Source organism: Phyllostomus discolor, chromosome 11, assembly GCF_004126475.2.
Source record: "Phyllostomus discolor isolate MPI-MPIP mPhyDis1 chromosome 11, mPhyDis1.pri.v3, whole genome shotgun sequence".
Taxonomy (NCBI): domain Eukaryota; kingdom Metazoa; phylum Chordata; class Mammalia; order Chiroptera; family Phyllostomidae; genus Phyllostomus; species Phyllostomus discolor.
Genome location: NC_040913.2, coordinates 53788241 through 53816171, shown reverse-complemented (window position 1 = coordinate 53816171; position 27931 = coordinate 53788241). Strand labels below are relative to the sequence as shown.

The window sequence follows — 27931 nt, the reverse complement described above, 5'->3', positions numbered from 1 at the left end:
CTACTGTGTTACAAAGAGACATAAAAAGATCACATTTTACATTATAGTAATAAAGAATGCCCATTTAAAAATGTTTTCAGGTTCTGAACATTTTTTTTATTCTCAAGTTTACATGAACATTGATGTTTATTCATAAAAAAATTTTATTTACTTATTTTGAGAGGGGAAGGCAGGGAGAAAGAGAGGGAGAGAACACTGATGTATATAGATGTGCAAGAGAAACATCAATCAGTTGCCTCTCACACACCCCCAACCAGGGACCTGGTTTACAACCCAAGCATGTGCCCTGATAGGAATTGACACAGCAACCTTTTGGATTGCAAGCCAATGCTCAATCTACTGAGCCACACATTTTTAAAAGCACTGTGGGACATATAAAGCTCTAAATGTATGAAATTCTGATGAGTCATATAAAGTTTTATATAAAAACCAAGCTGAAAAACTTACGCTGTATATTCATAAGGAAGAACTGACTCTACTGAGTCAAGCCTGTTCACGAACAGCTCTATTTCAGCCTGAAAATAAGGAAACACAGAATCAGAATATAAACAATGGAAGATCAAAACTTCAGTGTGCTTGGGATTTAAAAAGAATTTGATATGCCTGAAATGTGAAATTTTATGATATCCAACCCACTTTAAACAATTCTCTTATAAAACCACTTGCCAAGTGGGGTTTAGATGCATTCAAATTACACCAATGCTGAATTATTAGAGGTGCAAATGTCTCCAATATTTTCTAAATGCTTTTTAAGTTCTAAAATTTCTAAAAAATTAAATATTTTAACTAAATAATCAACACATATATTCATATGTGTATTCATAATCAACACATATATGTTTATCACATCAACATATATATTTATAAAAACCTGGTTTTCAAGCTCAGTATTTCATTCTGAAGCACAAAAACAATATTTACTTTTAAAACAATTTTTAAAAACATTCTTGTTGCAATGAAGACATGCTTCCAAGTAGTAAAGCACTTTCTATATCAACTATACTAGAATAACAATCCCATGCACTTGTGTACTCTTAAGCAGACAGGAAATGGACAATGACAAAAAGAGCTAACTTTGGAGGGCTGCTTTGGTCAATTTAAGAGTGCTGATACATGGTAGTAACAGCAAAGAAATTTATAAGATCAAGTTCAGCAATGGGGAAGGGGAAAAAAGGCTGTATCAGCCTTCTAGGACATATGGGCTAATTTAAAACTACACCTTCCCACTGAAGCTCCCAAAATTTCTCCAGTGTGTATTTCAGGTTCTTTTTCTCCACAGAACTCAAAACACACACCCACTTTCTCATTAGAGGCTCACTGTTATTCATGACAGAATTCTTTACTTGAAGAGGACAATAAATAATTTGTGTGCTAATCAAAATCAACTAAAAATCAACTCTGTATTTGGGACAACTTATTTTTATAGAGTTAGCCTGCTAAGGCTGCTTCTGGAGTCTGTGATTGATCATGAGGCTCCCTGGAATGGCATAGAGCCACACTTGTCATTTTGATCTCATTCACTAGTGTTACCAGCTGTCCTCTTATATTTGTTAACATTCCAAAGCCAGACAAGATGTTTGATGTATTACACAAAGAACAAATAATACAACACCATGGGAAAAGCAGCAAAACATAACAGGGAAAAGAACAGATTCTGGGGCCAGTTTGCCTGGGTTCAAATTCCAGTTCTACCATTTATTACTAATGTGACTTTGGTCAAGTTATTTAACAATTTCAGTTTCCTTATGGGTGCTTCAATTTCCTTATCAGCAAAATGGGGATAACAGTATCTACTTCATTGGGGTATTGATGAGCTAACACTTACAAAGTACTTTGTTAATAATAAATAAAACCAAATACATTTTATAATATTCACAATTGTGAATGCCCAAACTAAACTGCTTATGGCCCATGGGTATCCAACCTGTGCCCTACGGACCACATGCAGCCCAGGATGGCTAGGAATGTGGCCTGACACAAATAACCATAAATTTACTTAAAACATTACAAGATTATTTTGTGATTACATGTCACAATGTATTTAATGTGTGGCCCAAGATGACTCTTCTAGTGTGGCCCAAAGATACCAAAAGGTTGGACCCCCCCCTGGTTTTGCCATAAAATGCTTATCCAATATTCATGTTGTAAGACAGAAGACACAACACTAGCCTTTATATAGAGAGCTGAGAACAGTATCATATGTAACCCCTAAAATTCTACTCAAATGAAATGACAACTCAATGGCAACACTACTTCAAACACACAAAGAAAATGTCTCTCTTTGTATGGAATACTCAAGACTATATCATTGGTCACTTTAGTTAAAAAGGTAAGCATTACAATATGCCTGAATACAAATATATTCTGTGGCTCTGGGGAGAGAACTAAAGGTACAGCCGCCAGGATCCAGGATCCCTGTGCTGGGTCATTCCCCATACTGCAGGAGTCATCTTCCCCAGGCAGACCACTCCCCTCCAAGTAGCATCAGCCAGCAGTAAAGGAATAGACCTGACTCAGGAATTACTCTGCCCCACCATGTGGTACTTAAGCCTTGTTGCTGAGGAGTACAGTGGGAAGATTTTCACTCTTTAAGCCTAACAGAAAGTCTACAGGTCGATCTCTGGGAACTGTGAGACTTTAGTTGACCCTATCCAGGCCTGGTGCTGGTTAAAGCCAGCCTTGGTGCACAGCCTGGTTCTTCCTGCACACACCCAAGCTCAATGGGAGCCACAAACTGTGGATCGCTGATAGCTCTAAATAGGCTTCCCTGGGCCTGTCACAGGCAGGGTGTGACATAGGCCTACACCACAGTCTTTAAGATCTACCTAACACATAGAAACACAAAACAGCAGCCAAGTTTGGAAGAAAAAGAAACAGGCCCCAAATGAAAGAATGAAAGAATTCTCCAGAGGGAGAACTTAGATGAAATGGAGGGAAGAAATCTACCAGAGACTTTAGAGTAATAATTAAAACACCACTCAACAGCATGAAAAAAGACAGAAACCATTACAAAGGGCCAGTCAGAAATAAAGAACACAATATATGAAATAAAAATATACTGGAATAAACAATACATTAGAGGGAATAAATAGTAGGTTAGATGGAGCAGAGGACTGAATCAGTGATTTGGAAGACAACATAGAAAAAAATATCCAAGCAAAGCAGCAACAACAACAAAAAAAATTAAAAAGAATAAGGAGAGCTTAAGAAATCTTGGGGACAAAATGAAGCATAACAACATCTGTATCATGGGAATACCAAAATGAGAAGAGACAGTACAAGGAATTAAGAACCTTTTTGAAGAAATAATGACCTAAAACATTCTGGTGAAAGAAAGACACACATACCCAGGAAGCTCATAAGAGTTCCAAATGATGTGGATCCAGAGATACTTGACTACGCTGAGATACATCATAATTAAAATGAAAGGCTTCAAGACAAGGAGAGAATGCTAAAAGATTCAAGGGGAAAAGGAGGTAGTTACATACAAGGGAACAACAATTAGTCTGTATTCTGATTTCTCAACAGAAACAATACAGGCCAGAAGGGAGTGGTGTGAAATACTCAAGGTGATGAAAAGCAAGCACCTACACCAAGTCTACTTTACCCAGCAAGGCTATCATTTAAAATTGAAGGAGGAATAAGGAGCATCCCAGAGAAAACAAACAAACAAACAAACAAACAAACAAAAAAAGAAAGGAGTCTGTTAACGCCAAATGTGTACTTCAACAAATGTTAAAGGGATTGCTTAAAGAAGAAAAAGAGGAAAAAAAATAAAGAGGAAAATACTCTAAAAATAAAAGGCACTAAATATGTCTCTAGCAATAATCACCTTAAATGTAAATGGCTTAAATGCTCCAACCAAAAGACAGAGGGGCTGAATGGGTAAGAAAACAATGCCCATATACACGTTGCCTCCAAGAGTCCCACCTCAGATTGCAAGATACACAACAACTAAAAGTAAAAGATATTTCATGCAAATGGAAAGAAAAAAAAGCTGGAGTAGCAATAGTTATATCCTACAAAATAGACTTTAAAATCAAGGGAAAGAAGGACACTATATAATAGTTAAGGGAACAATCCAACCAGAGGATATAACCCTATAAACATTTATACACGCAACACAGGAGCATCTAAATATGTAAAGCAAATCTTGATGGACATAAAGGGAAAGAGACTGACAGAAAAACAACCAACACTCCAGGATTTGAACACGCCATCAACGTCAATGGACGGATCCTCCAGACAGAAAATCAACAAGGAGAGAGAGGCCTTAAACACACTAGATTAAATGGATTTAACTGATGTCTTCAGAGCATCTCATCCCAAAAGAATATACATACTTCTCAAGTGCAGATGGTACGTTTTCTAGGATAGACCACATGTTAGGACACAAAACAAGTCTCAATAAATCTAAGAAGACTGAAATCATATCAAGCATCTTCTCTGACCACAATGCTATGAAACTAGAAATCAATCATAAGAACACTGAAAAACACAAAGACATGGAAGTTAAATAACATGTTATTAAACAATGAATGGGTCAACAATGAAATCAAGGAAGAAATCAAAAGATACCTTGAAACAAATGAAAATGAGAACACACAATCCACCATCTGTGGGACACACGGAAAACAATCCTAAGAGGGAAACTCGTAACATTACAGGCTTATCTCAAAAAAACAAGGAAAAGCTCAAATAAACAATCTCAGTTTATACTTAAAGGGACTGGAAAAAAGAATGATAGAGCCCCAAGTGAGTAGAAGGAAGAAAATGATAAAGATTAGAGCAGAAGTAAATGAAAGAGTCTAAAACAACAACAACAAAAGATCGATGAATCCAAGAGCTGGTTCTTTGAAAAGATAAACAAGATTGACAGACCTTTAACTGGATTCATCAACAAAAAAGTAAACAAAATCAGAAATGAAAAAGGAGAAATAACAACTGACACCAAAGTAATACAAAGGACTGTAAGAAAATATTATGAACAAGGACATGCCAACAAACTGGACAACCTGGATGAAATGGATAAATTCCAAACATACACTCTTCCAAAACTAAATCAGGAAGAATCAGAGAATCTGAATAGACAGATCACACCAAGTGACACTGCAGCAGTAATCAAAAACTCCCAACAAACAAAAGCCCTGACCAGATGGCCCCACAGGGAAATTTTACCAAACATTCTGGGAAGAACTAACAACTCAGCTTCACAAACTATTTCAAAAAATTCAGGAGGAGGGAAGGCTCCCAAGCTCATTTTACGAGGCCTGCATTATCCTAATTCCAAAACCAGATAAAGACATTACAACAAAAGAAAATTATAGGCAATATCCCTGATGAACACAGATGCTAAAATCCTCAACAAAATATTAGCAAACCAAATACAGCAATGCATCAAAAAGATCATACACGGTGATCAAGTGGGATTTATTCCTGGGATGCAAGGTTGGCACAACATTTGCAAATCAATAAATGTTTTTCACCACATAAACAAAATAAAGGATAAAAACCACCTGATCAAATCAATAGGTGCAGAAAAAGCATTTAACAAAATCCAGCACCCATTTATGATAGAAACTCTCAGCAAAGTGGGAATAGCGGAAACATACCTAAACATAACAAAGGCCACATATGACAAACACAATACCACCATCACATTCAATGGGCAAAACCTATGAGCGCTCCCCTTAAGATCAAGAACAAGACAGGGATGTCTGCTTTTACCTCTCTTATTCAACATAGTACTGGAAGTCCTAGCCAGAGCAATCACACAAGAAGAAGAAATAAAAGGCATCCAAATTGGAAAGGAAGAAGTAAAACTGACTTTATTCACAGATGACATGCTACTGCACAGAGGGAACCCCAAAGATTCCACCAAGAAACTGCTAGGACTGATAAGTAAATTCAGCAAAGAAATGGGATACAAAATTAATATCCAGAAATCAGCTGCATTTTTATATGCCAACACAATTTCCCTAACAGAAAGGGAAATTAAGAGAACAATCCCATTCACAATTGCTTCATAAAAATAGAATACCTAGGAATAAACCTAACCAAGGATGTAAAAGACCTGTACTGGGAAAATTATAAGACACTGAAGAAAGAAACTGAAGAAGATCCACTAAGTGGAAGTACACAACCATTTTAATGGAAGTTAGAATTAACATAATTTAAATATCCATACTACTTGAAACAATCTATAGATTCAACACAATTGGTATCAAGATTTTAATGATATATTTCACAGAACTAGAACAAGTATTTCAAAAACTTGTATGGAACCAGAAAAGGCAACAGCAATACTGAGAAAGAAGAACAAAGTTGGAAGAATCACAGTACCTAATATGGAACTATACTCTAAGGTCACAGTAATCAGAACAGCATGGTACTGGCTTAAAAATGGACACATAAATCAATGGAACAGAATAGAGAGCCCAGAAATAAGCCCACACATTTATAGTGAACTAATACTCAACAGAGGAAGCAAGCATATAAAATTTGCTAAAGATAGTTTATATAATAAATGCTGTTGGGAATACTGGACAGACACGTGCAGAAAAATGAAACTTTCTTACACCACACACAAGGATAAATTCAAAATGGATCAAAGACTTAAATGTCAGACCTGAAACCATACAAATCATAGAAGAATGTTGGGAGCCGCCCTACCTGGTTTCAGAAGCTGTAACCCTCTATGGGTAAGGCTGAGTAAAAAGTCCTTGGGACCATAAGCCACTAAGGAAACAAAACTTATCCTCCCTGTAGGGGCGCAGTCTCTGCCCCCTTTACTTCGCCCTTCTTGGCCCCTGGAGGATGGCTGGTTAGCCAGTGATGGTTAAGATTCCTTAAGGAAGGAACCACCTAAGACAGGCACAGTCATGAAGGGGCCATCAGGGAAGGACTTAGGGGATTATGGAGGGACAAAAAGCCCTCACCCCTTAGCTTTATCATAGCCTGAGTCCTCATTCTATCTGTAAGAAGTCTCCTAATCTCTTGGCTGCCTTACTTCCCCCACCTGACTTAAGCCTAAAACAATGCTGAAGGGGGGTGCAGCCCTGTGCCAGGATGGGTGGTTCCTGGCTGGGAGAGTGGGTAGGGGGTGGGAGAGTGGGCACGGCAATCAGGCCTAAGAGAGAATGCATAAAATCCTGTGAAACCTGCTTTGCTAAGAATGCCTTCAATTTAAATGTCAAAGGTCCAAGCACAAAAGGAGTTTGTTTCCCAGTTTTATGGCCCGTTGGTGTTACTCTATCTATCCGACCTTGACTCAGAATAAGCCCTTATAATTCTGTGAATGTTATCTATTCCTTGATCATTACTGTGTGACAATGACTGATGAGCTTTACACATATGCCCTGTATTCCTATGCAAACTAAACCCAATAAAAGCCCATTAGAAATAGGCTCAAGGCCTTTCTCCTCTGAGAGACTGGTTAGTCTTTCCTCCCCAAGCAGATCCTGTCTTGGTAGACTTATTCTTATCTGCAGCAGCATGGGAGCTCTGTGGGCAGAGCCTCCCCACAGAAGAAAACATGGGCAGCAAAATCTTGGACAATGCTCATAGCAGTATTTTATCAGAAATCTCTCCCCAGGCAAGGAAAACAAAAGAAAAAAATAAACAAATGGGACTACATCAAACCAAAAAGGTTTTGCACATTAAAAGAAAACATCAACAAAATAAAAAGACAACCCATGGAATGGGAGAACATATTCGCCAATACATCTTGTAAGAAGTTATATCGAAAGTTTATAAAGAACTTACAAAACTCAACACCCTCCCCCCAGAAAACCACCAAAAATACAACCCAACTGAAAAATCAGCAATGGGCAAAGGACCTCAATATATACTTCTCCATAGAGAACATACAGATGGGCAACAGACATATGAAAAGATGCTCAAGATAACTAATCATCAGAGAAATGCAAATTAAAACTACGATGAGATATCTCATGTGTCATAATGGCTATCATCAAGAAATCAACAAACAAGTGTGGTGAGGATGTGGAGAAAGGGGAACCCTTTTGCACTGTTGGTGGAAATGCAGATTGGTGTAGCCACTATGGAAAGCAGTATGGCGATACCTCAAGAAATTAAAAGCGGATCTGCCTTTTGACCCAGTGATCCCACTTCTGGGACTATAACTGAAGGAACCCAAAATACTAACTTGAAAGAACATAAGGACTCCTGTATTCACTTACAATAGCCAAGATGTGGAAGTAGCCCAGGTGTCTGTCAGTAGATGAGTGGATAAAACAACTATGGGACATTTATATAACATAATACTACTCAGCTGAAACAAAGAAAAAAATTTTACCCTTTGTGTCAATATGTATGGACCTGGAGAACATCATGCTAAGTGAAATAAGCCAGTCAGAAGATTATACTTTCAGGGATCATTTCTATAATTTGTTATTAGAGGAGTTTCTCTGATCATGTAGAGCACCCCAAACCATGAGGAGGAGGTGTAGTGTTCTCTCCTTAGTGTGAAGCCAGCTTTTGGCGTTGCTTTTGCAACTGCCAATAGCCATTGATGATCGTTCTTCTCTTCCTTTGGAAGAGTAAGAGGGAAAGAATGCAGTCTGAGTGGTAAAAGAAAGAAAAAAAAAAAAAGAAAGAAAGCCAGTCAGAGAAAGACATATACCATATGATTTCACTTGTACATGGAATCATGGAATTGAATAAACAAACTGAACTTACAAGCTAAATATATACAGACCCATAGACAGAGAGAAGGATGACAGCTCAGGGGTGTGGGGATAAGTTAAGGGGTATAGGGTTTGAACAAAAAAGGAATCATGGACAACAGTGTGGTGATTGCTTGGGGAAGGGGGTATAAGGGGAATAAACGGTAATGGAAAAAAATACAATAAAAATGGGAAAAAATAAACAGCATGATGATATATAACCAAAAAAGAGAGAGAGACAATATAGCCAATGCTGGAACATTATGAGTTTGAACTGTGCAGGTCTACTTACATGGTGATTTTTTTTCAAATAAATACTGTAAAATGTAAAATAATTAAAATTTAACTTTAATTACATTTAAATAGTTATAGGAGGGTAATGGCTACTATATTAGCATAGTAACAGAAAAGTATAAAGTGCTGCTTGGTACCTCTTCATACATATAACATTTTACTCATGTCACTACAATATTTTACTTACCTCAAAAAATAATTCTAATATTGTTAGTGTAACCCAGGGGTTTAGCAAACTTTTTATTAAAGGTCCAGGGAGTAAATATTTCAGGCTTTACAGGACTCCAGTCTTTGCTACTGTAGGGCAAAAAGCAGCAATAAGCAGTATATAAGTGAATAAAGATGGTTGCATCCTAATAAAACTCTACTTATTGGTACTGAAGTTTGATGTTCTTAGTTTGAGGATCATACAAAACAATAAGCAAGCTGGATCTGACTCCTAGTCCATCCTTGACCTATGTTTGCCAGACATTTTTCTTTAAAAAATTTTGATTTGAGCAGGGGGAAGGAGGGAGGGAAGGAGGAAGGGGAGAGAGAAACATCAATTTGTTGTTCCACTTTATGCATTCATTGGTTGCTTCTTGTACGTGCCCTAAGGATTTAACACAGGGACAATGCTCTGACCAATTTAGCTAAACCACCAAGGCCCTACATATTTTTCAATGTTCTTTAAATTCACATCTTAGAAAACCTAAAGCAGGGCACTGGGTTAAAGACCTGATGCTATGTGAAAAATTTTAGGACACTGTTCAAGGGCATATAAATTTATGGTTAAAGTTTCTTCCATTTCTTCCCAAATGATGAGGCAATATTTCCGTAGCTTATGATGCTTTCTCTGAAGTTTCATGGTATGTCTTCTGGCTATAGGATTATAAGACAGAGAGAAAACCATATTCTCATTTTCTGACTTCTCCCATATCTCCTCTTAATCTTTCAAAACAGAAGGGTCTTAATTTTTTGAATCACCTATCTCCTTGATCACACCAGCTGCTTTTCTCAGGACCTTGCCCTACCCTCATACCCTTCTTAAAAGGTATGTGATTGAGAATTACAAGAAAAATGAAAGGTTTAGACACTATAGTTTTATATATGTATAGAATGACAGTGTTACTTTTCATTAGCCTTTCTGGCCATAAGTATAATTCTTCAATGACAATCTTCATCTCTTACTTATGTTCTATTGGGTTGGCCAAAAAGTTTGTTCAGGTTTTTTCTGTAAATTGTCTCTAGTAGCACTTAGTTGTCTTTAACTTCACTGGAAACAATTTTGTTAGACTGTATTGTGACAACTGCCATATCAGTGTGCATTAAAAACACTGATCAAAATTGGTGAATTTTTGTGTAGCCATTTTAATATTGAAGATGGATGATAATAGGCAACATTTTTGGCATATTATGCTGTATTGTTTCAAGAAAGGTAAAAATGCAACTGAAATGCAATAAAAAAATTTGTGCAGTGTATGGAGAAGGTGCTGTGACTGATCAAACATGCCAATGATGGTTATCAAAGTTTAGTGTTGGAGATCTCTCACTGGATGATGCTCTACAGTCAGGTAGACCATTTGAAGCTGACAATCATATCAAGACACTAACTGAGAACAATCAACATTACCATGCAGGAGATAGCTGACACACTCAAAATGTCCAAATCAAGCACTGAAAATCATTTGTACCAGCTTAATTGTGTTAATTGCTTTGATATCTGGGTTCCACATAAGGTAAGTGAAAAAAACCTTCTTGATCATATTTTTCCATGGTGATTCTCTACTTACACGTAACAAAAATGTTCTGTTTTCAAAACAAATTGTGACAGGCAATGACAAGTGGATAATTTACAATAATGTGGAACAGAAGAGATGTGGGCAAGAAAAATGAACCACCACCAACCACACCAAAGGCCAGTCCTCATTCAAAGAAGGTGATGTTGTGTATAAGGCAGGATTGGAAGGGAGTCCTCTATTATGAGCTCCTTCTGGAAAACCAAACAATTAATTCCAACAAGTACTACTCCCAGTTAGTCCAACTGAAAGCAACATGCAATGAAAAGAATCAGGAATTAGTCAACAGAAAATGCATAATCATCCATCAGGGTAATGCAAGACCACATGTTTCTTTGATGACTAGGCAAAAACTGTTACAGTTTGGCTGGAAGTTCTGAGTCAATGCCATATTCACCAGATATTTCCATTTATTTCATTCTTTACAAAATTCTCTTAATAAAAACAATATTAATTCCCTGGAAGACTGCAAAAAATACCTGGAACAGTTCTTTGCTTAAAAAGATAAAAAGTTTTGGGAAGATGGAATCATGAAGTTGCCTGAAAGATGGTAGAAGGTAGTGGAACAAATGGTGAATACGTTGTTCAAAAATTCTTGGTGAAAAAAAAAGTCTTGAGACTTCCAGTCAAAATGGATGCAGGTAGACATGTTTTATCTCCTTGTGCAACCACAGAAAGAATTACAACCAGATCTCAAAACTAATAATACCCAGTCAGAAAATCGAGCTGCATGGAAGTCCGACAACCAAGGATTTAAAGAAGCCACATTCATCCAGGTTAGGAGGGGCAGAGTCTCGGAGACGTAGTGTGGTACAGCAAGGTAGTGGCAAAACAGACAGTCCCTCATTCACATATGGTAGATGAAAATTGGGAGGGATACCTTGGGAGAGAGTAATCCTAGCCCAAGGTCACACCACACAGCCTAGGGTTCCAATAACAAAAAGATAATCTCCATTACCTCTGGCTGTAAAAACCAGTGAGGGTTGGGGCAGCAGAAGAAACTGCCACATTTTTGAGGCTTAAAGGGTCCTTATGGTTATAGAACATATGCAAACCCATCCACTGTGGGATTCACCACCAGCGCAGCAGCTGGAAGGGTGCCAGTCACACACAGGAAGGGGGTGAAGTGACTGGAAACAGGAGGGGTGCCAAGGTGAACCTCCAGAAGCCAGGGGGCAAGACTGTCCCCTCTCTGAGCCCTCCTCCCCACACATCAAGAAAGCAGTGAAGTGGGCTGCCTCCCCCTAACAATTATCTAAGGCTCCACCCCACGAAATTTACAGGTGCCTTTTCTACCGTAGGCCACACCACTAAGACAGGGAATAAAACCAGCTCTAACACACTGAAACAAACACAGGGCAGCTGCTAAATTGAGGAGACAAAGAAATATGGCCCAACTGAAAGAATAGAACAAAACCCCAGAAAAACAACTATAAGAAACAGAGATAGTCAACCTATCAGATGTACAGTTAAAAACACTGGTGGTTAGGATGTTCAGAGAATTCATTGAGTATGGCAAAAAAATAATAATAATAATAAAGGAAGAAATGAAGGTTATATTTAGTGAAATAAATAAAAATCCACACAGAACCAACAGGGAAGGGAAGGAAGCCTGGATTCAAACCAACAATTTGAAACATAAGGAAGACATAAATATTCAAACAGAACAGAAAGGAATAAGAAATAAAAAAAACGAGGATAGGCTTAGGAACCTCAGGGACATCTCCAAATGTGCCAACATCCAAATCATGGGGTTCAAGAAGGACAAGAGGAACAGCAAGAAATTGAAAACTTATTTGAAAAGATAATAAAAGAAAACTTCCCTAATTTGGTGAACGAAATAAACATACAAGTCCAGGAAGCACAGAGAGTCGCAAACAAGTTGGACACAAAGAGGAACACACCAAAGAACATCATAATTTAAATATCATGAAAGGCAAGGGCCTACATCCAAGATTGCTCTATCCAGCAAAGCTATCATTTAGAATGGAAGTGCAAATAAAGTGCTTCTCTGACAAGGTAAAGTTAAAGGAGCTCATCATCACCAAGCCATTATTACAGGCAATGTTAAAAGGACATATCTAAGAAAAAAGAGATCAAAACCATGAACATTAAAAAGGCAACAAATTCACAACTATCAACGACTGAATCTAAAAAACAAACAAACAAAAATGAAGGAAACCACCAGAACAGGTAGAGAATCATATGGAGATCAATTGGAGGGTTATCATCTGGGAGGGGGAAGGGGAAGAAAGGTCAAAATGGTGCAGGGAATAAGAAGCATAATTGGTAGGAACAAAATAGGCAGGATAATGTTAATAACAGCATAGGAAATGGAGAAGCCAAAGGACTTACATGCACAACCCATGAATATGAACTAAGGGGGGGCATTACTGGAGGGAAGGGAGGTACCAGGCAGAGGTAGGCAAAGGGAGAAAAATTGGGACAACTTTAATAGCATAGTAAATAAAATATACTTTTAAAAAAAGTATTTTACTCTACCTAGCTGGTTTGGCTCAGTGGACTGAGTGCCAGCCTGCAAACCAAAGGGTCACAGGTTCGATTCCCAGTCAGGGCATATGCCTGGGTTGGGGCCAGATCCCTAGTAGGGAGTGCGTGAGAGGCAACCATACATTGATGTTTCTCTCCCTTTCTTTCTCTCTAAAGATAAATAAATAAAATCTTTCAAAAATTTCACACACAAAAAAGTCTTACTCTAAATTTGAACAAATTTTTTGGTCAATCCAATAAGCAATATCGTAGAGGTCATCATCTCAAAAATATAGTTGTTGTTTTTCTTTAAATATACTTTGTTAACCTGTCCATGACCAAACTAACTTATCGATTGTGCTCTTATGTAACTTTAAGGGAATTTCTGGAAATATATTCCCTTGGCTTTACCATGCATTACACATAGGAGCTTAATATTATGAAACATTTTGCTTTCATTCTCTATTAAATTTAATATCCAAATTAGGCAATATTTAATATCCAAACCTGTCCTGGAAGTCTGTTTTCCCCATGGATTTATTCAGTACTCCACTCTGCATGTAAGCCAACCCAAACCACTGTATATTCCAACTTAACTTGAAAAAAACCCAAAAAAACAATTTTATCAAAACCTCAGAAATCATATTCACCAGCTCCCTCTACATCTATCTACTGCAAGTCGCTGAATAACTTCTGCTTACCAGGAACATTTCTGTCACAGAAACCATGCTAGGCTTTTGTTTATGTAATTTACTATCACTTTAACAGATTACTACACTAACTCCATTTTAGTCTATAGCCCAAAGGCCCCTATACCCCTTTCCCTCCCTATTTTCCTATTTGAACATCATTAGTTTTTAGCCATCTTCTTGGCATTTTATCTAGTTTTAAATCCCCATTAAGTTTAGCTTATGTATCAACTTTTCCTCATCTGGTAAAGTAGTTTCAAATTCAACTCCTAAAACAAAGGTGTTAAGGTCTCCTAACAAGCACATGTTTTAGCCTTGCTCTGTGACTTTTAAGGATGTCTACAAGCCATCAAGGGCTGTCCACAAATTTTTCCAAAAAGCAAAATAAAAAAAAAAATCTCACAAAACTTTCACCTATAAACAAAATTAATCTTAACATACAGCACATAAATAGAGAACACAGCTTCACTTTGAAGGCAGCATTATGTCAGACAGTTGGGTTCATCTCAAATCCTATGTCTATTTATTAAGAAATAAATATGAGCTCCTAAACAAGTAATAATTTTTTAATGTGACGAAAGAATAAGTTAATACTAAAATAGCAAACAACACAGAAGCTGGCCACAGTTGCTACACAATCAGTATAATTTAAATGACTAGATAAGTGTAGCTATTATTACCTATTACTTTAGAAAAATTAGACATTCCTGAATTTGAATACTTATTAGTATAAGGATAGCCTTGAGGGTTTCTGTAAGAGGCCCACTCTCTTCTCCTTCCATTAAAGGACACTAGGACAGTATGCTTTTTAATCTATCATTTACGCCTATTCATCTTCTTTGCTATAAGTCTAGGAAAGGGGAAGATAATCATCAAGCACAAGTCTCATAATAATGTTTTGAACTAGGGATTGCTTGCTCTACTTTAAGACAAATAAGTTAAAAAACTGGACTGCTGCCTCAAAAAAATAAACCCAGCTGTTGCTACCATCACTTTTAATGTCTGCTGCCCTCAGTCCTCTACTTTTCTTCCTTCTTGTCTCAGAATTCTGACACTTCCACACTTACTTTTACAGGAAAGTTACTCTACCATAAATATAACCACTAAATTATGGACCTTTTTCTGTTGTTTAGGGAACTACTCAAAACACACCTTTGATATTCAGTTCATCTTGGCTATTTTTGTAGCACTTTTGTTCATTCTTCCTTTTTTACATTGTAAAAATCTGAAAATTTAAGAATTATAATTTCACTTAAAACATGCTAAGGAACATAGTTTAAAAGAATACTTTTAACATAAAACAGATTGAATTATGTCTGTAAATATGCTACATTTACAATACTCTATTTTAAATATTGATCCTTACAGTGAAACAAGAACATTTCAAAAGTATAAGAATGTGAATCTTCATACTATGGCAGTAGAACAAATGTCAAAAATTGAAATGACCTGGGTGGGTGGTTCAGTTGATTGGAGCATAGTCCTGTACACTAAGAGGTTGCAGGTTTTATCTCCAGTGGGGGTGCATATGGAAGGCAACCTATTGATGTTTCTGATGTTTCTCACATAGATGTTTCTCTCTCTCTCCTTCTCTCTCTAAAATCAATAAACCTATCCATAGGTAAGGATTAAAAAAATTGACAGAAAGGAGAAAGGAAATGAGGTGCTAATGAGTTTATGTGTTTTTGATGAAGGGCAAAGTACATCATGAAATTCACCCCTAAAAAATATAAATATACACACAGATAAAACAGATAGGGAAAAACATAAACAACTGTTGGCCCGAGGAGTCTAGATGAATATACAGATGATCATTATACTATTCTTTCAACTTTCTTGAATTCTGAAAATTGTAACAAGAGTTGGAAAAAGAAAAGGCTTTAAAGGTGAGAGCAGACTTTCAGTCTTATTATCAAGCAATGGAAGCCAACTCAAAGCTGTAAGAAATAAATACAAAAGAATAAAATATAGTATGGAAAAATGTTCAAGAATCAGGAAAGATGCCCTGGCTGTGTAGCTCAGTTGTTTATAGCATCATTCCGATACACCAAGGTGTGTGTAGCTTGGTTAGAGCATTGTCTTGATATGCCAAGGTTGCAGGTTTGATCCCTGGTCAGGGCACACACAAGAATCAACCAATGAATGCACAAATAAGGGGAACAACCAATCAATGTTTCACTTGCTCTTTCAAATCAATCAATCAATAAAAAAAGAAGCAGGGAAGATGACTTCTAAAGAAGTATTAAATAGCTCTCTGGCCGGGTGGCTCAGTTGGTTGGAGCATCATCCCGTACCTCAAAAGTTTGCAGGTTCAATTCCCAGTTGGGGCGCATACAGGAGGCAATAGATGGATATTTCTCACATCGATGTTTCCCTCTCTATCTCTTCCTTTCTTTCTAAAATCAACAAAAACATAACTTTAGGTGAGGATTTTTTAAAAAAGTATTAAATAAGGGAAAATTGTAGAATGTGCAGTATATACGAAAACTGAAGAACATTAACAAATCCTGAAAAACCAGAAGAAATTCACTCAATAGACACATTTATTTCATACCCACAATATGCTGTACTAGACATTGTGAGTAATATGATATAAAATACATCAATACTTGCCTTCAAAGAATTTATAACCCAGATGGGGAAATAAGACATACATTCATGTAAGTAAAATAAAAAGTGGTAAAGCCATTTATATAGTGTTGGGGCATACACTGAATCTAAATGAGATTTAATTCATTAAATATGATTAATGAATTCTTATCATTAAAATAGCAATGTGCTATAAAAGACAATATTTGATTAACCTTAAGGTCACTTTCTTCTCTAAATTTCTTTATTATTCATCTAAAAGTTCACTGAGTGCATCTCCTTCTGGAAATCTACCTTAAATAGAGAGGGCCAACTCCAAACTATCACTGACATAACAAGAAAGAGCATTATGTGCTACTTAGAGCACAATACCGCTTTCAAAATGTCCCAAATTGAGTAATTACAAGCACAAAAAGTTCTTGCAATGTTAAATATTTTAAGAAAGTTACAGATAAATCCTAAATCAAGACTGTAAATTCTAAAGAGAGACTTAGACAGACTGATTAAAATCCACTCTAAGAACTTTTCAATAAAAAGTTTAATTTAATTTAGAGTTCTATGGTCTCCCTTCTAAATCCTTTTCCTTCCAAAAGTACAATTTTATTTCTAGTCCTAATCTGTCCACTTTACAAGTGATCCCAGCTATGGTCAAGACTACACTCTGTTTTATTGCCTTAAGACACATGGTCCATGCCACAGGACTGCATTTTTTCCAATTTCTTTGTCCTTTTGTTTCTGCTTTTATTACACCTTACCTGACTGCCATCACATCTTCCCCATCTCTTACCTACAATTGGTTTTCAAGGCAGAAAAAAATCTATGAAGAAATTTGACTTTGTACACAGATCAAAGTAAGTGATTAGTGACAAAAGAGTTTGAGATACCAAGGTAGAGCCACAAAAAAAAAAAAAAAAAAAAAAAGAAAAAAGAAAAAAGAAAAACTATAAAAGCTTCCACTGTTAAATACTGAACAACTATTGTGGGGTCAATGGACATGGCCCTTGTCCCTCCCCCAACTGAGGGCTGGCTAGAAGAAATGTGTATTATATTGGGAATAAATTGTAACTCCTTCCTTCTCTCCTTTTGGAAGCAGTTTCTTGTCCTGTGATAGCTTCTTAACTTTTTCTTTCTGCAGCTATACACTGAGGTACTGTAGTTTTAGAGTCCTGCATACATGTGCCTCCTTTATCTGGGACCCCTTATAACGAGCCTCAGACTGGAGAAGGCGTGGCCTTTCTCACTGACCCAGTGCCCTCAATGCATCCCCCTGTATGTGAGTGATAAATGGCATGTCCACATCTGCTAGTCCTCCAGGTGGTTTTTTCAGAGTATCATAAACACTTAAGCAGCTCCTAGTTTGGGGCTCCTGTACAACTGGTCTCACAAACAGGATATTCCAGAAAATACCCCTGTCAAGTATACTGCATATGATAACATGACAAACGGGGGAGGCCAAGGGGTAATCCTGGAAATAGCTGGGGTAATCCTGGGATAGTGCACCAGTGTTGGGGGGATGGCCCCAAAGCTCCCACAAGCCTTGTAGAGGACCTGTGTGGGGGAAAAGAAAGAAGCAGCTAAAGCAAAAGTAAGGAAATTAGAGGGTAAGCTTAAGTTAGAGAAAAATAAGGAGACATGGTTCTGGGGTTAGTCCTACAACTTCTTGAAATTTTGCCTTAGCTCTAGATTTCATTTTTGTTTCTATTTTGGAAAGGAGAGGCTTAGGTCAAATTTTAGAGTAATCAGAATTGTTTTACTGAGGGTCTAGTAAATGGTAAAATTTAGGAAATGTATTCATGAATTTGTCAATCTAAAGAATGGTAATTACATTTAAGTCAGGGAAAAATATATGGCTTTAGTAATAAAAGATGTAAATTATGGCAATATATTTTGAAGGAAGTAGAATTAAAAGTAGGTGTCCTGATTTCTGGATGTGTTAAAAGGACAAACTAAAAGGGAAAAGGAAAATTGCAGGATTGTGTAGAGGGAAGAAGCAAAAAGACAAGCAGATGAGAATATCTTATGCTTTCTCTAACCAAATTAGTAAGTCAAATTTTGTGTATAGTTTTTATGTGTTCAGTCTTTATGTGTATAGTCTTTATGTGATATGTTTGTCTGTGTATTATATGTGGTGTGTTTTCTTCTTCCTAATGGCACAATTAGGGTGCAATATTTTATTGGCATAAAGAAAGTAAATACTAAATTAAAAAGGATCCTGTAGTCTGGATAAATTAATTGATGTGAAAACCGGTTTTAAGTTTATCACTGCCTCTTAAAGTTATTACCATAAAAATGTGTTGTTTTACAAAAAGTTAATGTTATAATCTTTTGGTTAAGTTTGACAGTCTTCCCAACGTTCAAATCTTAAGAGACTTTTAATCGAGAAACGACTTTAGGTTATTCCAGTGAGTCCCTGGAATACTTTGTGGCTTTGTTCTCCTTTTATAAAAGAGAAGTTTTGGAACTAATTAGGGCTATTTAATGTGCTTAAAGTACATGGGAAGCTTTGTCAAATAAAGAAATAGTAAGTATATCCTATTTGTACACACATATTTTTATTATTAAAGTGGATGTTCTAGAGATTATATAAGTTCTGATATACTTTCATTTGTAATTTTAGTCATCTTAAAATATTGCATGAAAACAAATTCCTTTTTCAATTGCATTGTATTTACCTCTGTAACCATGTCATTTTAGGTTTTGTCATTTATTAAAAGTCATCATTTTGTTCCAATGAATTTGTAAAATATATCTTGGCAGGGGTCCATGGAGAGAACTCTGACTTGTTTTGGACAACTGCATATTTCTGAGAATGGATTTTGGATCTTACCTTTGAACTGAGTAAAGATTGCTGGAGCTCTGTGAAATGACTAGATTTATAGAGGTGCTTGCAGATGATCAGGATTATGGGAACAAATTAATTATGGGACATAATAAACTGAAGATAATTGTGGTTTTTGTAACTTTTGTTGAAAAAATATTGCTAATTTTTAATCATTTGTTTTTCAGACATAAGAAAACTTTCTGTTTCTTAAAGCAATTTGATAAAGTATACTTTCATATGTGGTATCAAAGCATTTATATTTTTCTCCCTACCTGATCCCTCTGGAATTTGGAAGCTCTCAATGAGTATTATTCTTTTCATAGCAATATGTTTGTTTGCATAAATCCAATAGGAATCTGATTTCCTCATAATAGGACACATAAAGCCAGTTTCCAATTGCAATTTTAACAACTAAGTCTTTGTCTGGAATAACATTGCCAAAGGAGTGCTGCCTGGACTCTGGATGTCATCAGAAAGCTGTAAGGAATTAAGATAGACTTTGAAGCCAATAAAAGCCCCTTGGAGGTCTGGTACCTTGCTTGGTCATGTAATCCAAGGCAGTCTTTCCAAGTAAGGAGGGAAGGTTACTTTCCTGAAAGATGGCATGGGAAGAACCTCAATGTATTTTGGGGACTTCAAGAACTTGAGAAACTCACCCAAAGCTGCAGGTACTTGCAGGAAAAGCCTGATGGCAACTGTGTTGGCTTGGCCTCCCTGCCCTGAGGGGATGATTAAAGCTCAATCTAGGAATTCTTTAAAACATGCCCTCAAAGTAGATTTAAGAAAGCCTATATGACCAATTGCTATTCCTACTGTGTTTTTGCAAATAATCGGGCCAAACTGAAACTGGAATTAATACGGTAAATGAACTGGTCTTGATGCGGCTCTTTAATAAAAGTGAGGGTGACTTTAGGGGAAAAATTATGTCTCGATAAAATATATTATACACAGTTATGGAATGCAGACTCTAATTCAGTGAATTGTCTGTAAAATTTTATTTCTCACCTATAAAGTAGACTGGATCCTGAATTTCTCCAGTTTTCTTTCACACTAGTGTTTCTTTTCTTTTCCTTCAACCTTTGATTTGGAATTACTGAGAACTACACTGATGCAGTCTCCACCATACAGAATTTACCTGAGCTCCTGACGATATCACCAGAGACATTTAAACTGCAGATAAAGAGGATTATCAGACTGTCACTACTTAATTTCATTCCAGCAAAAGTCTTCTCATCTGACACTTTTATAGACTCAGAAACTGGTTTACGATCAGCTGTATTCATTAACGCTTGAGTTCTTTCTCTGTCAAGTTCTTGGGGGTTGTCTGATTGGATTCTGCGGAAACAACACCTTCCCCCAATGGGCAAGAATACTGACTGCTGAGAACAACCACTCGGACTATTGGGTCTGCACAGAGTTCCTGACTGGGGCCTCTGCCATCCTGCCATGGTGGATTCACCCTGTGAACCAGACACACTGGACTGGCTACAAGGCTGGAAGGCTTCTGCCCTGTCTTCAAACGGATGTACAAGAAGGTGTTTTACATCATGAGAGAGCAGACTAACTGCACCAAGCCATAGCTCACATATACAGTTAGGGATGGTGTGGGGTGGCTGTCAGCATTACAGTAGAAGTATGACAGTCCATACCCATATGTATTGAACACAGAAACAGGACTACAAATGAAAGTGTGCAACTCATGGGGTGGATGCCAGCAACCCTGTGCAAGAATATTATGGTACTGACTGCTACAGACTATTGGTGTAATTCCTTCCTCCTGAGTCTCTTTGACTTCGGTTTTCCACTTTTAGTCTGAAGGTGTAGCCTTCACTGTATCTATGGTATACAGATGTGAAGTGCCAACATGCTCACCACTCAGGTCCTCAACCAGAATTAATGCGAAGAATGTGAGGTGGAAGAGCAATGTTGGGGTGGAGTGTGGGGTCAATGGACAGGACCCTTCTTCCTTCCATGACTGAGGGCTGGCCAGAAGGAATTGTGTATTTTGGAGGGAATGGAGTGTAACTCCCTTCTTATCTCCTTTTGGGAGCAGCTTCTTGTCCTATGATTGCTTCTTGACCTTTTCTTTCTGCACAGACACACGGAGATAATGTAGTTTAGCATCATACATAGGATATGTGCCCTTTGTCTAGGACTCTTTACAGGGGTATCCAACCTTTTGGAATCTCTGCACCTCACTGGAAGAAGAATTGCCTTGACCCAAATGTTAAATACATTGCAACATGTAATCACAAAAAAACCTCATAATGTTTTAAGTAAATTTACGATTTTGTGTTGGGCCACAGTCACAGCCATCCTGGGTTGCATGTGGCCCACAGGCCACAGGTTGGGCACCCCTGCAATGAGCCTCACATTAGAGGAGACACAGTCTCTTTCGCACTGACCCACTACCATTGATATACTCCCGTATAATGTGAGTAATGAAAGGCATATCCACATCTGCTAGTCCTCCAGGTGGTTTTTTTTTCAGAATATCACAAACACTTAAGTAGCTCCCTGGTTTGGGGCTCCTGAGCTACAAGTATTTACAGGGGCAAAAATTCTGAAAAAGGGAAATCTTAAATCAGACAATAAAAATGGTAGAATACACAAATAGATGTCAATGAGCTTTGCGTTATCTCACCAGCAATGCCCGTGGAAGCTGATCTACTAGATACTAAGTCTTTTCTCCCCACTCCACTGAAAAAAAGAATTTCAATTATAGACTATCACAGAAAGGAATAAATATAAAATCTGACTACTTAAAGATTACATAGGTAAAAAACTTTATGTTGACTGTATTAATTGTGGAAGTCCAGGATTAAAAGCAGCCAGGGATATCCAAAGTAGGGCAAAAGTAGAGAGTGCTCAGCATGGAAGATACAGGAGGGACTCAACATGAGGAAGAGCTCGGACTTCAGGTTCAGAGATGCCTGGATTTGTACCTCGGCTTCACTACTTACTAACTATGTATTATTGGGAGGGTTATTATGTTTTATCCAGCTTCAATTTCCCCATCTAAAAATCACAGGGTTGTAGGATTAATGATATCATTATTATTAGCAAAGGGCAATAAATAGATCTGAAAGTTGAGAAATAACAAGAGCAAGGAAAAAAATTCACAAATTTCCTATAAGCCTTTCACGGATACTTAGTTAATTTTAATGGCAACAGAGAATCATCTTATAGAACATACTTAAAGTGGGTACAATGAACCACAACAATTACTGAGAGGATACTGATAGAAAATTGCAAAGAATAGGAACTGGGCTCTAAGACTGACAGCAGGAACCAGTATTTATAACTTACTTGTGTCTGGGTATTAGATATGGAACACATATTTACAGTTTTGTTTCAGATGTTCAAGTATATACCTTTGGAGGGGCTTTTCTTTGTAGAGAGCCGAAGGCAACAGGACATTATTTTCTCTATAGTGAGCATGCCTGCATTCCCAGTCCTAGCTCTCAGATCTATTATGAACAGTCAGAGTTTTAACATAATTTTATTCAAAATTTTTACTTCTGAAAGCAAACTTTCTAACTCAACTCCATGTATTTTTTTCAACAGGAAGGAGAACTGCTGTAATGTGAATTTATCATAGTGAGAGCCACTCTTTCCAATGCCAGATTTCATATTTGAAACAGTATCAGTAACTCCTACACAATGATTAGTTTCTAGAAGCTAAGAATCAATGCTATTATTCCAGAGAAAACTATGAGAATGTGAAACTAAATATCAATAAATATAACAATTATACTGATATTATATTGCTATATTAATGTCAATTATTTTATATAACTAAATATATGTCTATTGTATTAATAATATAAATTATATTTTCTTTAAATATTTCAAAATCTTCAAACTACTTCTATGGTCAAATTAAAACAGGTCAGATTACTACATTCATACTTGGGTCAGTTCAAAGCAACATTTAGAACTATTTTCTTAAATTTGACTTATTCCATATTTATAGGCAACTGCTCACAACAACAGACATATCATTTATTAGAAGCTTCTAAAAAAAAAATATTTCAAGAAAGGAAGACTAAAAGTATGCTTCTGGCCCCGGCCAGGTGCTCAGTTGGTTGGAACATCATCCCATATGCCAAAGGTTGCAGGTTCGATTCCCAGTCAGGGCACATAACTAGGTTGTAGGTATGATCCCCAGCTGGGGTGCATATGAGAGGCAATAGGTCAATGTTTCTCTCTCATATTGATGTTCCTCTTTCTTCTGCTCACCCTGACCCCCGCCACTCCCTCCCCCTTCTTTTCTCTCTAAAAATCAAAAAACATAAACTTGGGTTAGGATTTTCTTAAAAGCATGCTTCTGATTAAGTCTTCTTTTAATCGAAAAGTTACTAATTCATTTAAGCTTTCCCTTCAAAAACTATCAGTGGGTATTTTTAGCCCTTTTTCCTTACTAGACAGGAAAGAAAACATTAATCTTTCATCTAAGAATATGATCTGTACATCAAATAGTAAAAGAGTGGCAGATGTTTGGAGAGTTTAGTTGTTAGATATGAATTCATGTTGACAAGCCAATTAATTACTTCAAAGTTAAAAGCAGCAACAGTGAACTGCTCACTAATCTTCAGCTATTAGCTATCAGAATGTCACTTGGCATACTTAAGACTCAACTGAAAGATAAATAGCATGGAGCAGCTGAATGAAATAGCCAAAACTTTTACAAAGTAGAGTGGAACTGCACATTTTACCGTGTGAAGATCTATTCATGTCTAATCAGCACTTTATTCTACCTATTGCATTCAACTTATTGTCCACTAATTTTAAGAAAGTAAAATGGATCCTAGAGGAAAGTAATACCATGGTTCAATCCTTTATAGCTCTGATTTCAAAAACTAACAAAATAAGGCAAATACTGGGTTGGCCAAAATGTTCATTTGTTTTTTTCCTAAGATTGCTCTAGTATCACTTCGTTGTCTGTAACTTCATTGGAAACAATTTTGTTATAGTGTATTGTGACAGCTGTCATATCAGTATGTATTTTAAAAAAAAAAACATCAAAATTGGTGAATTCTGTGTAGCCATTTTAATACTGAAGATGGAAGAAAATAAGCAGTATGTTTGGCATATTATGCTATATTATTTCAAGACATAAAAGAAAAGTAAAAATGCAACTGAAATGCAATAAAAAAAATTTGTGCAGTGTATGGAGAAGGTGCTGTGACTGAATGAATGCGTCAAAAGTGGTTTGCGAAGTTTCCTGCTGGAGATTTCTCACTCCACAGTCAGGTAGACCAGTTGAAGTTGATAGTGATCAAATCAAGACATTAAGAACAACCAACATTATACCATGTGGGAGACAGCTGACATACTCAAAATATCCAAATCAATAGTTATTGGCGAAAATGAAAAATGTCTTCTCTTTTATAGAAAAAACTGAATGGATTTTTGGCCACCCGAATCAAAGAAAACAATGAAAGGGCAGAGAAACCTCAATAGCAATGAAAATAATGCAGCATTAAAAAATGTTTTAGGCCCTGATGGGTGTGACTCAGTTGGCTGGTCATGGTTCCACAAAGTGTAAGTTCACCAGCTGGATTCCCAGTCAGGGCACATACCTGGGTTGCAGGCTTGGCCTGGTTAGGACACACATAAGAGACAATCAATCAATGTTTTTCACATTGATCTTTCTCTCCATCTCTTTCTCCCTCCTTCCCCCCCCCCAAAAGTAAATAAATAAAATCTTTAAAAAAAGCAGAATCTTTAAAAACATTTTAGGTACCATCACATAGCTATTAAATTGATAAATAAAAATTTTAAAATATTGTGGAGACACAGAATCACTTAGCTAATGGCACTGTAAATCAAAACTATCTTTCTTAAAATAACAATGGTAACATTAAATAGAGCTATCAAATTGCTTCTTGTCTTTGACCTAGTAATTTTATATCTAGGAATATGCAAGTAATTCCTGCTTAATACACTCTAGCAAAGCTATTTATAATAGAGAAAAACTGGGAGCAATCTAAATGCTCTACAAGCAAGAAATGGTTAAGCAACCCAAAATACAGTAATAGAATGGAATACTATATAGTCAATAAAAACTATTAAGAATGTCCACTATTCAAATATATGTACACGTAATGTTAGCAAACTAAAAGAAAAAAAAGCCACAGAACACAATCAAAGCATTTATGAATGCTAATAAAGATCATAAATCAGAAGTCAGGCAATATAAATAGAATTTCACGTTCACTAAATTTGTTTCTCTGCTACGAAACTGAACATAAAACATTTTGAAAGGGAAAGATGACCAAATCTCCAGGGTTGCTTTGACTATCTTTCAATGGTGAGCTAAATTCAGGACATGAACTTTACAGTACATACAAAGACTAAACTACATAAACTACATTTATGCTGAAGATATACATCCTTGTTTCATCTCTATACTTATGAATATGTTACAGCATCACAAAGATAATAAGTACTGTACTTTTCTCTGAGAAATGAATATAATAATCATGTATTATTATCTCCATGTTACAAATGAAAAAACTGATGGAAACTATCAATGACTTACCCAATTCATCCAACTCTTGATTCCCTACTCTAATAGCATCTTCTGGAAATAATTATTCTCATTTCACAACTCCCATTTTTAGTTTTTAAAATACGTCCCTTCAGCTTTTCTGAATAGTGTAAACAAGACTGTTTTTAACAAATATGGAATGGATCAGTGTATTATTGTTAATACATTGACTGAAGCAATGAAATTTTAAACTGTTTACTGCTTAAACTGTTTATTCTTTGAGAGGCAAAGAGAAGAAATATTGAAGTTCACCTCAGATTCCCTGTACCAGTTAGTCAAATTGTAGAGGGAAAAAACTGCTAAAAGTACATCTTTCTTCTCATCAAAGAGTTGTTTCCATTGACCAAGATGTGAAAGCAACTGGCATCAAAGATGAAATCCAACCATTTCAGAAAAATAATGTGCCTTGCCTGTTTTATCTCTGTACTTTTGAAAATTAAAAATCCAAAGGACTCTGAAATTAGCCAAAAGTCAACCAAAAAGTAGCTACTTAAAGAAGGACCTGTTGAGGAAACAAAAATTATCTAACTGGCAGACCACCTGTAAATTTCACTTATAATCATTTTCATAAGTTCATCTCAAATGTCACTTCTTCCTGTAGCTTTCCCTTAAGACTCCAATCCACAAATGTTTCTTCACTTCTGTTTTAGAGCACTTTAGACATACATCTTCAATAACATCAGATTTCAATAATCTGTTCAAACATACGTCCTTTACTTTGAGGTTCCTAGAAGACAGAGATACATTTTTTGTCTCTGAGGCACTAGGATTACAGTACACAATTGCTATTAAATTTAAAGACCACATACTAGGTTTTAAAGGCTGATTACTAAAATATTTAGTAGAAAAACCAGTGTGCTTGGGAAACTAGCTCTGCCTAGCACTATATTCTTTCAGTCAGAACTCTGAGTCAAAGCTTCTTGCACTACAAAGTGTGAGAGCTCCGGTTTCACATGCTTGACTTGAGTAAAACTTAAAGATACTTAGACATTTTCAGACACCCAAGTTTTTAAACAGAAACTGTAAAATGTTATGAAAAACGTAATACCTTCTTTAATTCCCTAAAATCAGCTCAATGTTAACAGCTACACTAAAGCTGGCAATAATAAAATAAACACCAGCTTTTAAAAAAATCAAAGTTAGTAAATAAACTTTATAGATTGTAAAAGTTTGCTAAATGATTATTTGGATCGTTAAATTTATTAATGGTTTCTAAGAGATCCTCAAGTCCAAATGTTAAGTTTTACCAATTTAGAATAATTATGTATGTATATCATTATGCCCTACGCCAAATGATCTAAAAAGCGTTCACTTTTACTTATGTCTCTTTTGCTAGCGGTAACATTGAAAACCTTGACAGTGATGGTCTTAAGAGAATGATGTTTTCAAGACTTGCTCTAGGAAGAAAACGTCAGTTTCTCCTGTCCCCTGCTCCTTTGAGTGTTTAAAACAATCTCAGTGAAACTAAATAATGGAATCGTATATATTTTTGTATATTAAATTTTTTATACTTAAAAAATAGAAATTAACTGTTTCAACCATTACAGCAAGTCTTTATTAATTCAGTTTACGCAGTTCAAAGTGTTATATTCCACAATTAAGGAACCAGCTGCTAATTATGGAGTTAAAATATCTAAGTTCTAGAAAGAACAAGTTCTCATCACCAACGAAGAGTTCTCGTAAAGTGGAATAAAACAGGAAGCAACGGATCAAAAAGTTACTGGAAGACCTGGTTGTCCACTCGCTTGGAGTGCATGACACAGGGCTGTGAGCGTACACTCTCACTCGTGGGACGCTTGCTGCTGACATGCAGGCATCCAACTCCAGGGGAACGCCATACATACATGGTCCTTGTTCCAGGAAAACCGAATACAACTGGTGCAACCTGGTCCGCCAGACGGGAGAAGAGCCTGAGGCCCACAGTCCTCCAGAATCTAACCCCCTGCAGGAGCCATTCCAGAGCCTCAGATCCACAGCCAGAACAAGCCCCAAAGCTGCCGGAGACATTTGACCCCACCCACTGCTAC

General features: G+C 36.6%; 1 protein-coding gene, 1 long non-coding RNA gene and 1 other non-coding gene across 5 annotated transcripts in view; 2 read left to right on the top strand and 1 right to left on the bottom strand.

Moving 5' to 3' along the window:
• The window catches only part of TM9SF2 (transmembrane 9 superfamily member 2), an 84293-nt gene that overhangs the window by 55907 nt on the left and 455 nt on the right, over positions 1–27931 (bottom strand). For all 3 annotated transcript variants that reach the window (XR_004899896.1, XM_028526298.2, XM_036011409.1), the window contains exon 2: positions 448–515. Coding sequence is in view for 2 of the 3 variants with exons in the window: in XM_028526298.2 (XP_028382099.1) it covers positions 448–515 (68 nt within the window). In the remaining variant the exon portion in view is untranslated. The remainder of the gene's footprint in view (positions 1–447; positions 516–27931) is intronic.
• LOC118497374 lies at positions 178–22654 on the top strand. The gene is made up of 3 exons (XR_004899897.1): positions 178–365; positions 20325–20330; positions 22644–22654. It is a non-coding gene; the product is annotated as an uncharacterized LOC118497374 (long non-coding RNA).
• LOC114509050 lies at positions 8378–8591 on the top strand. The gene has a single exon (XR_003685605.1). It is a non-coding gene; the product is annotated as a small nucleolar RNA U3 (small nucleolar RNA).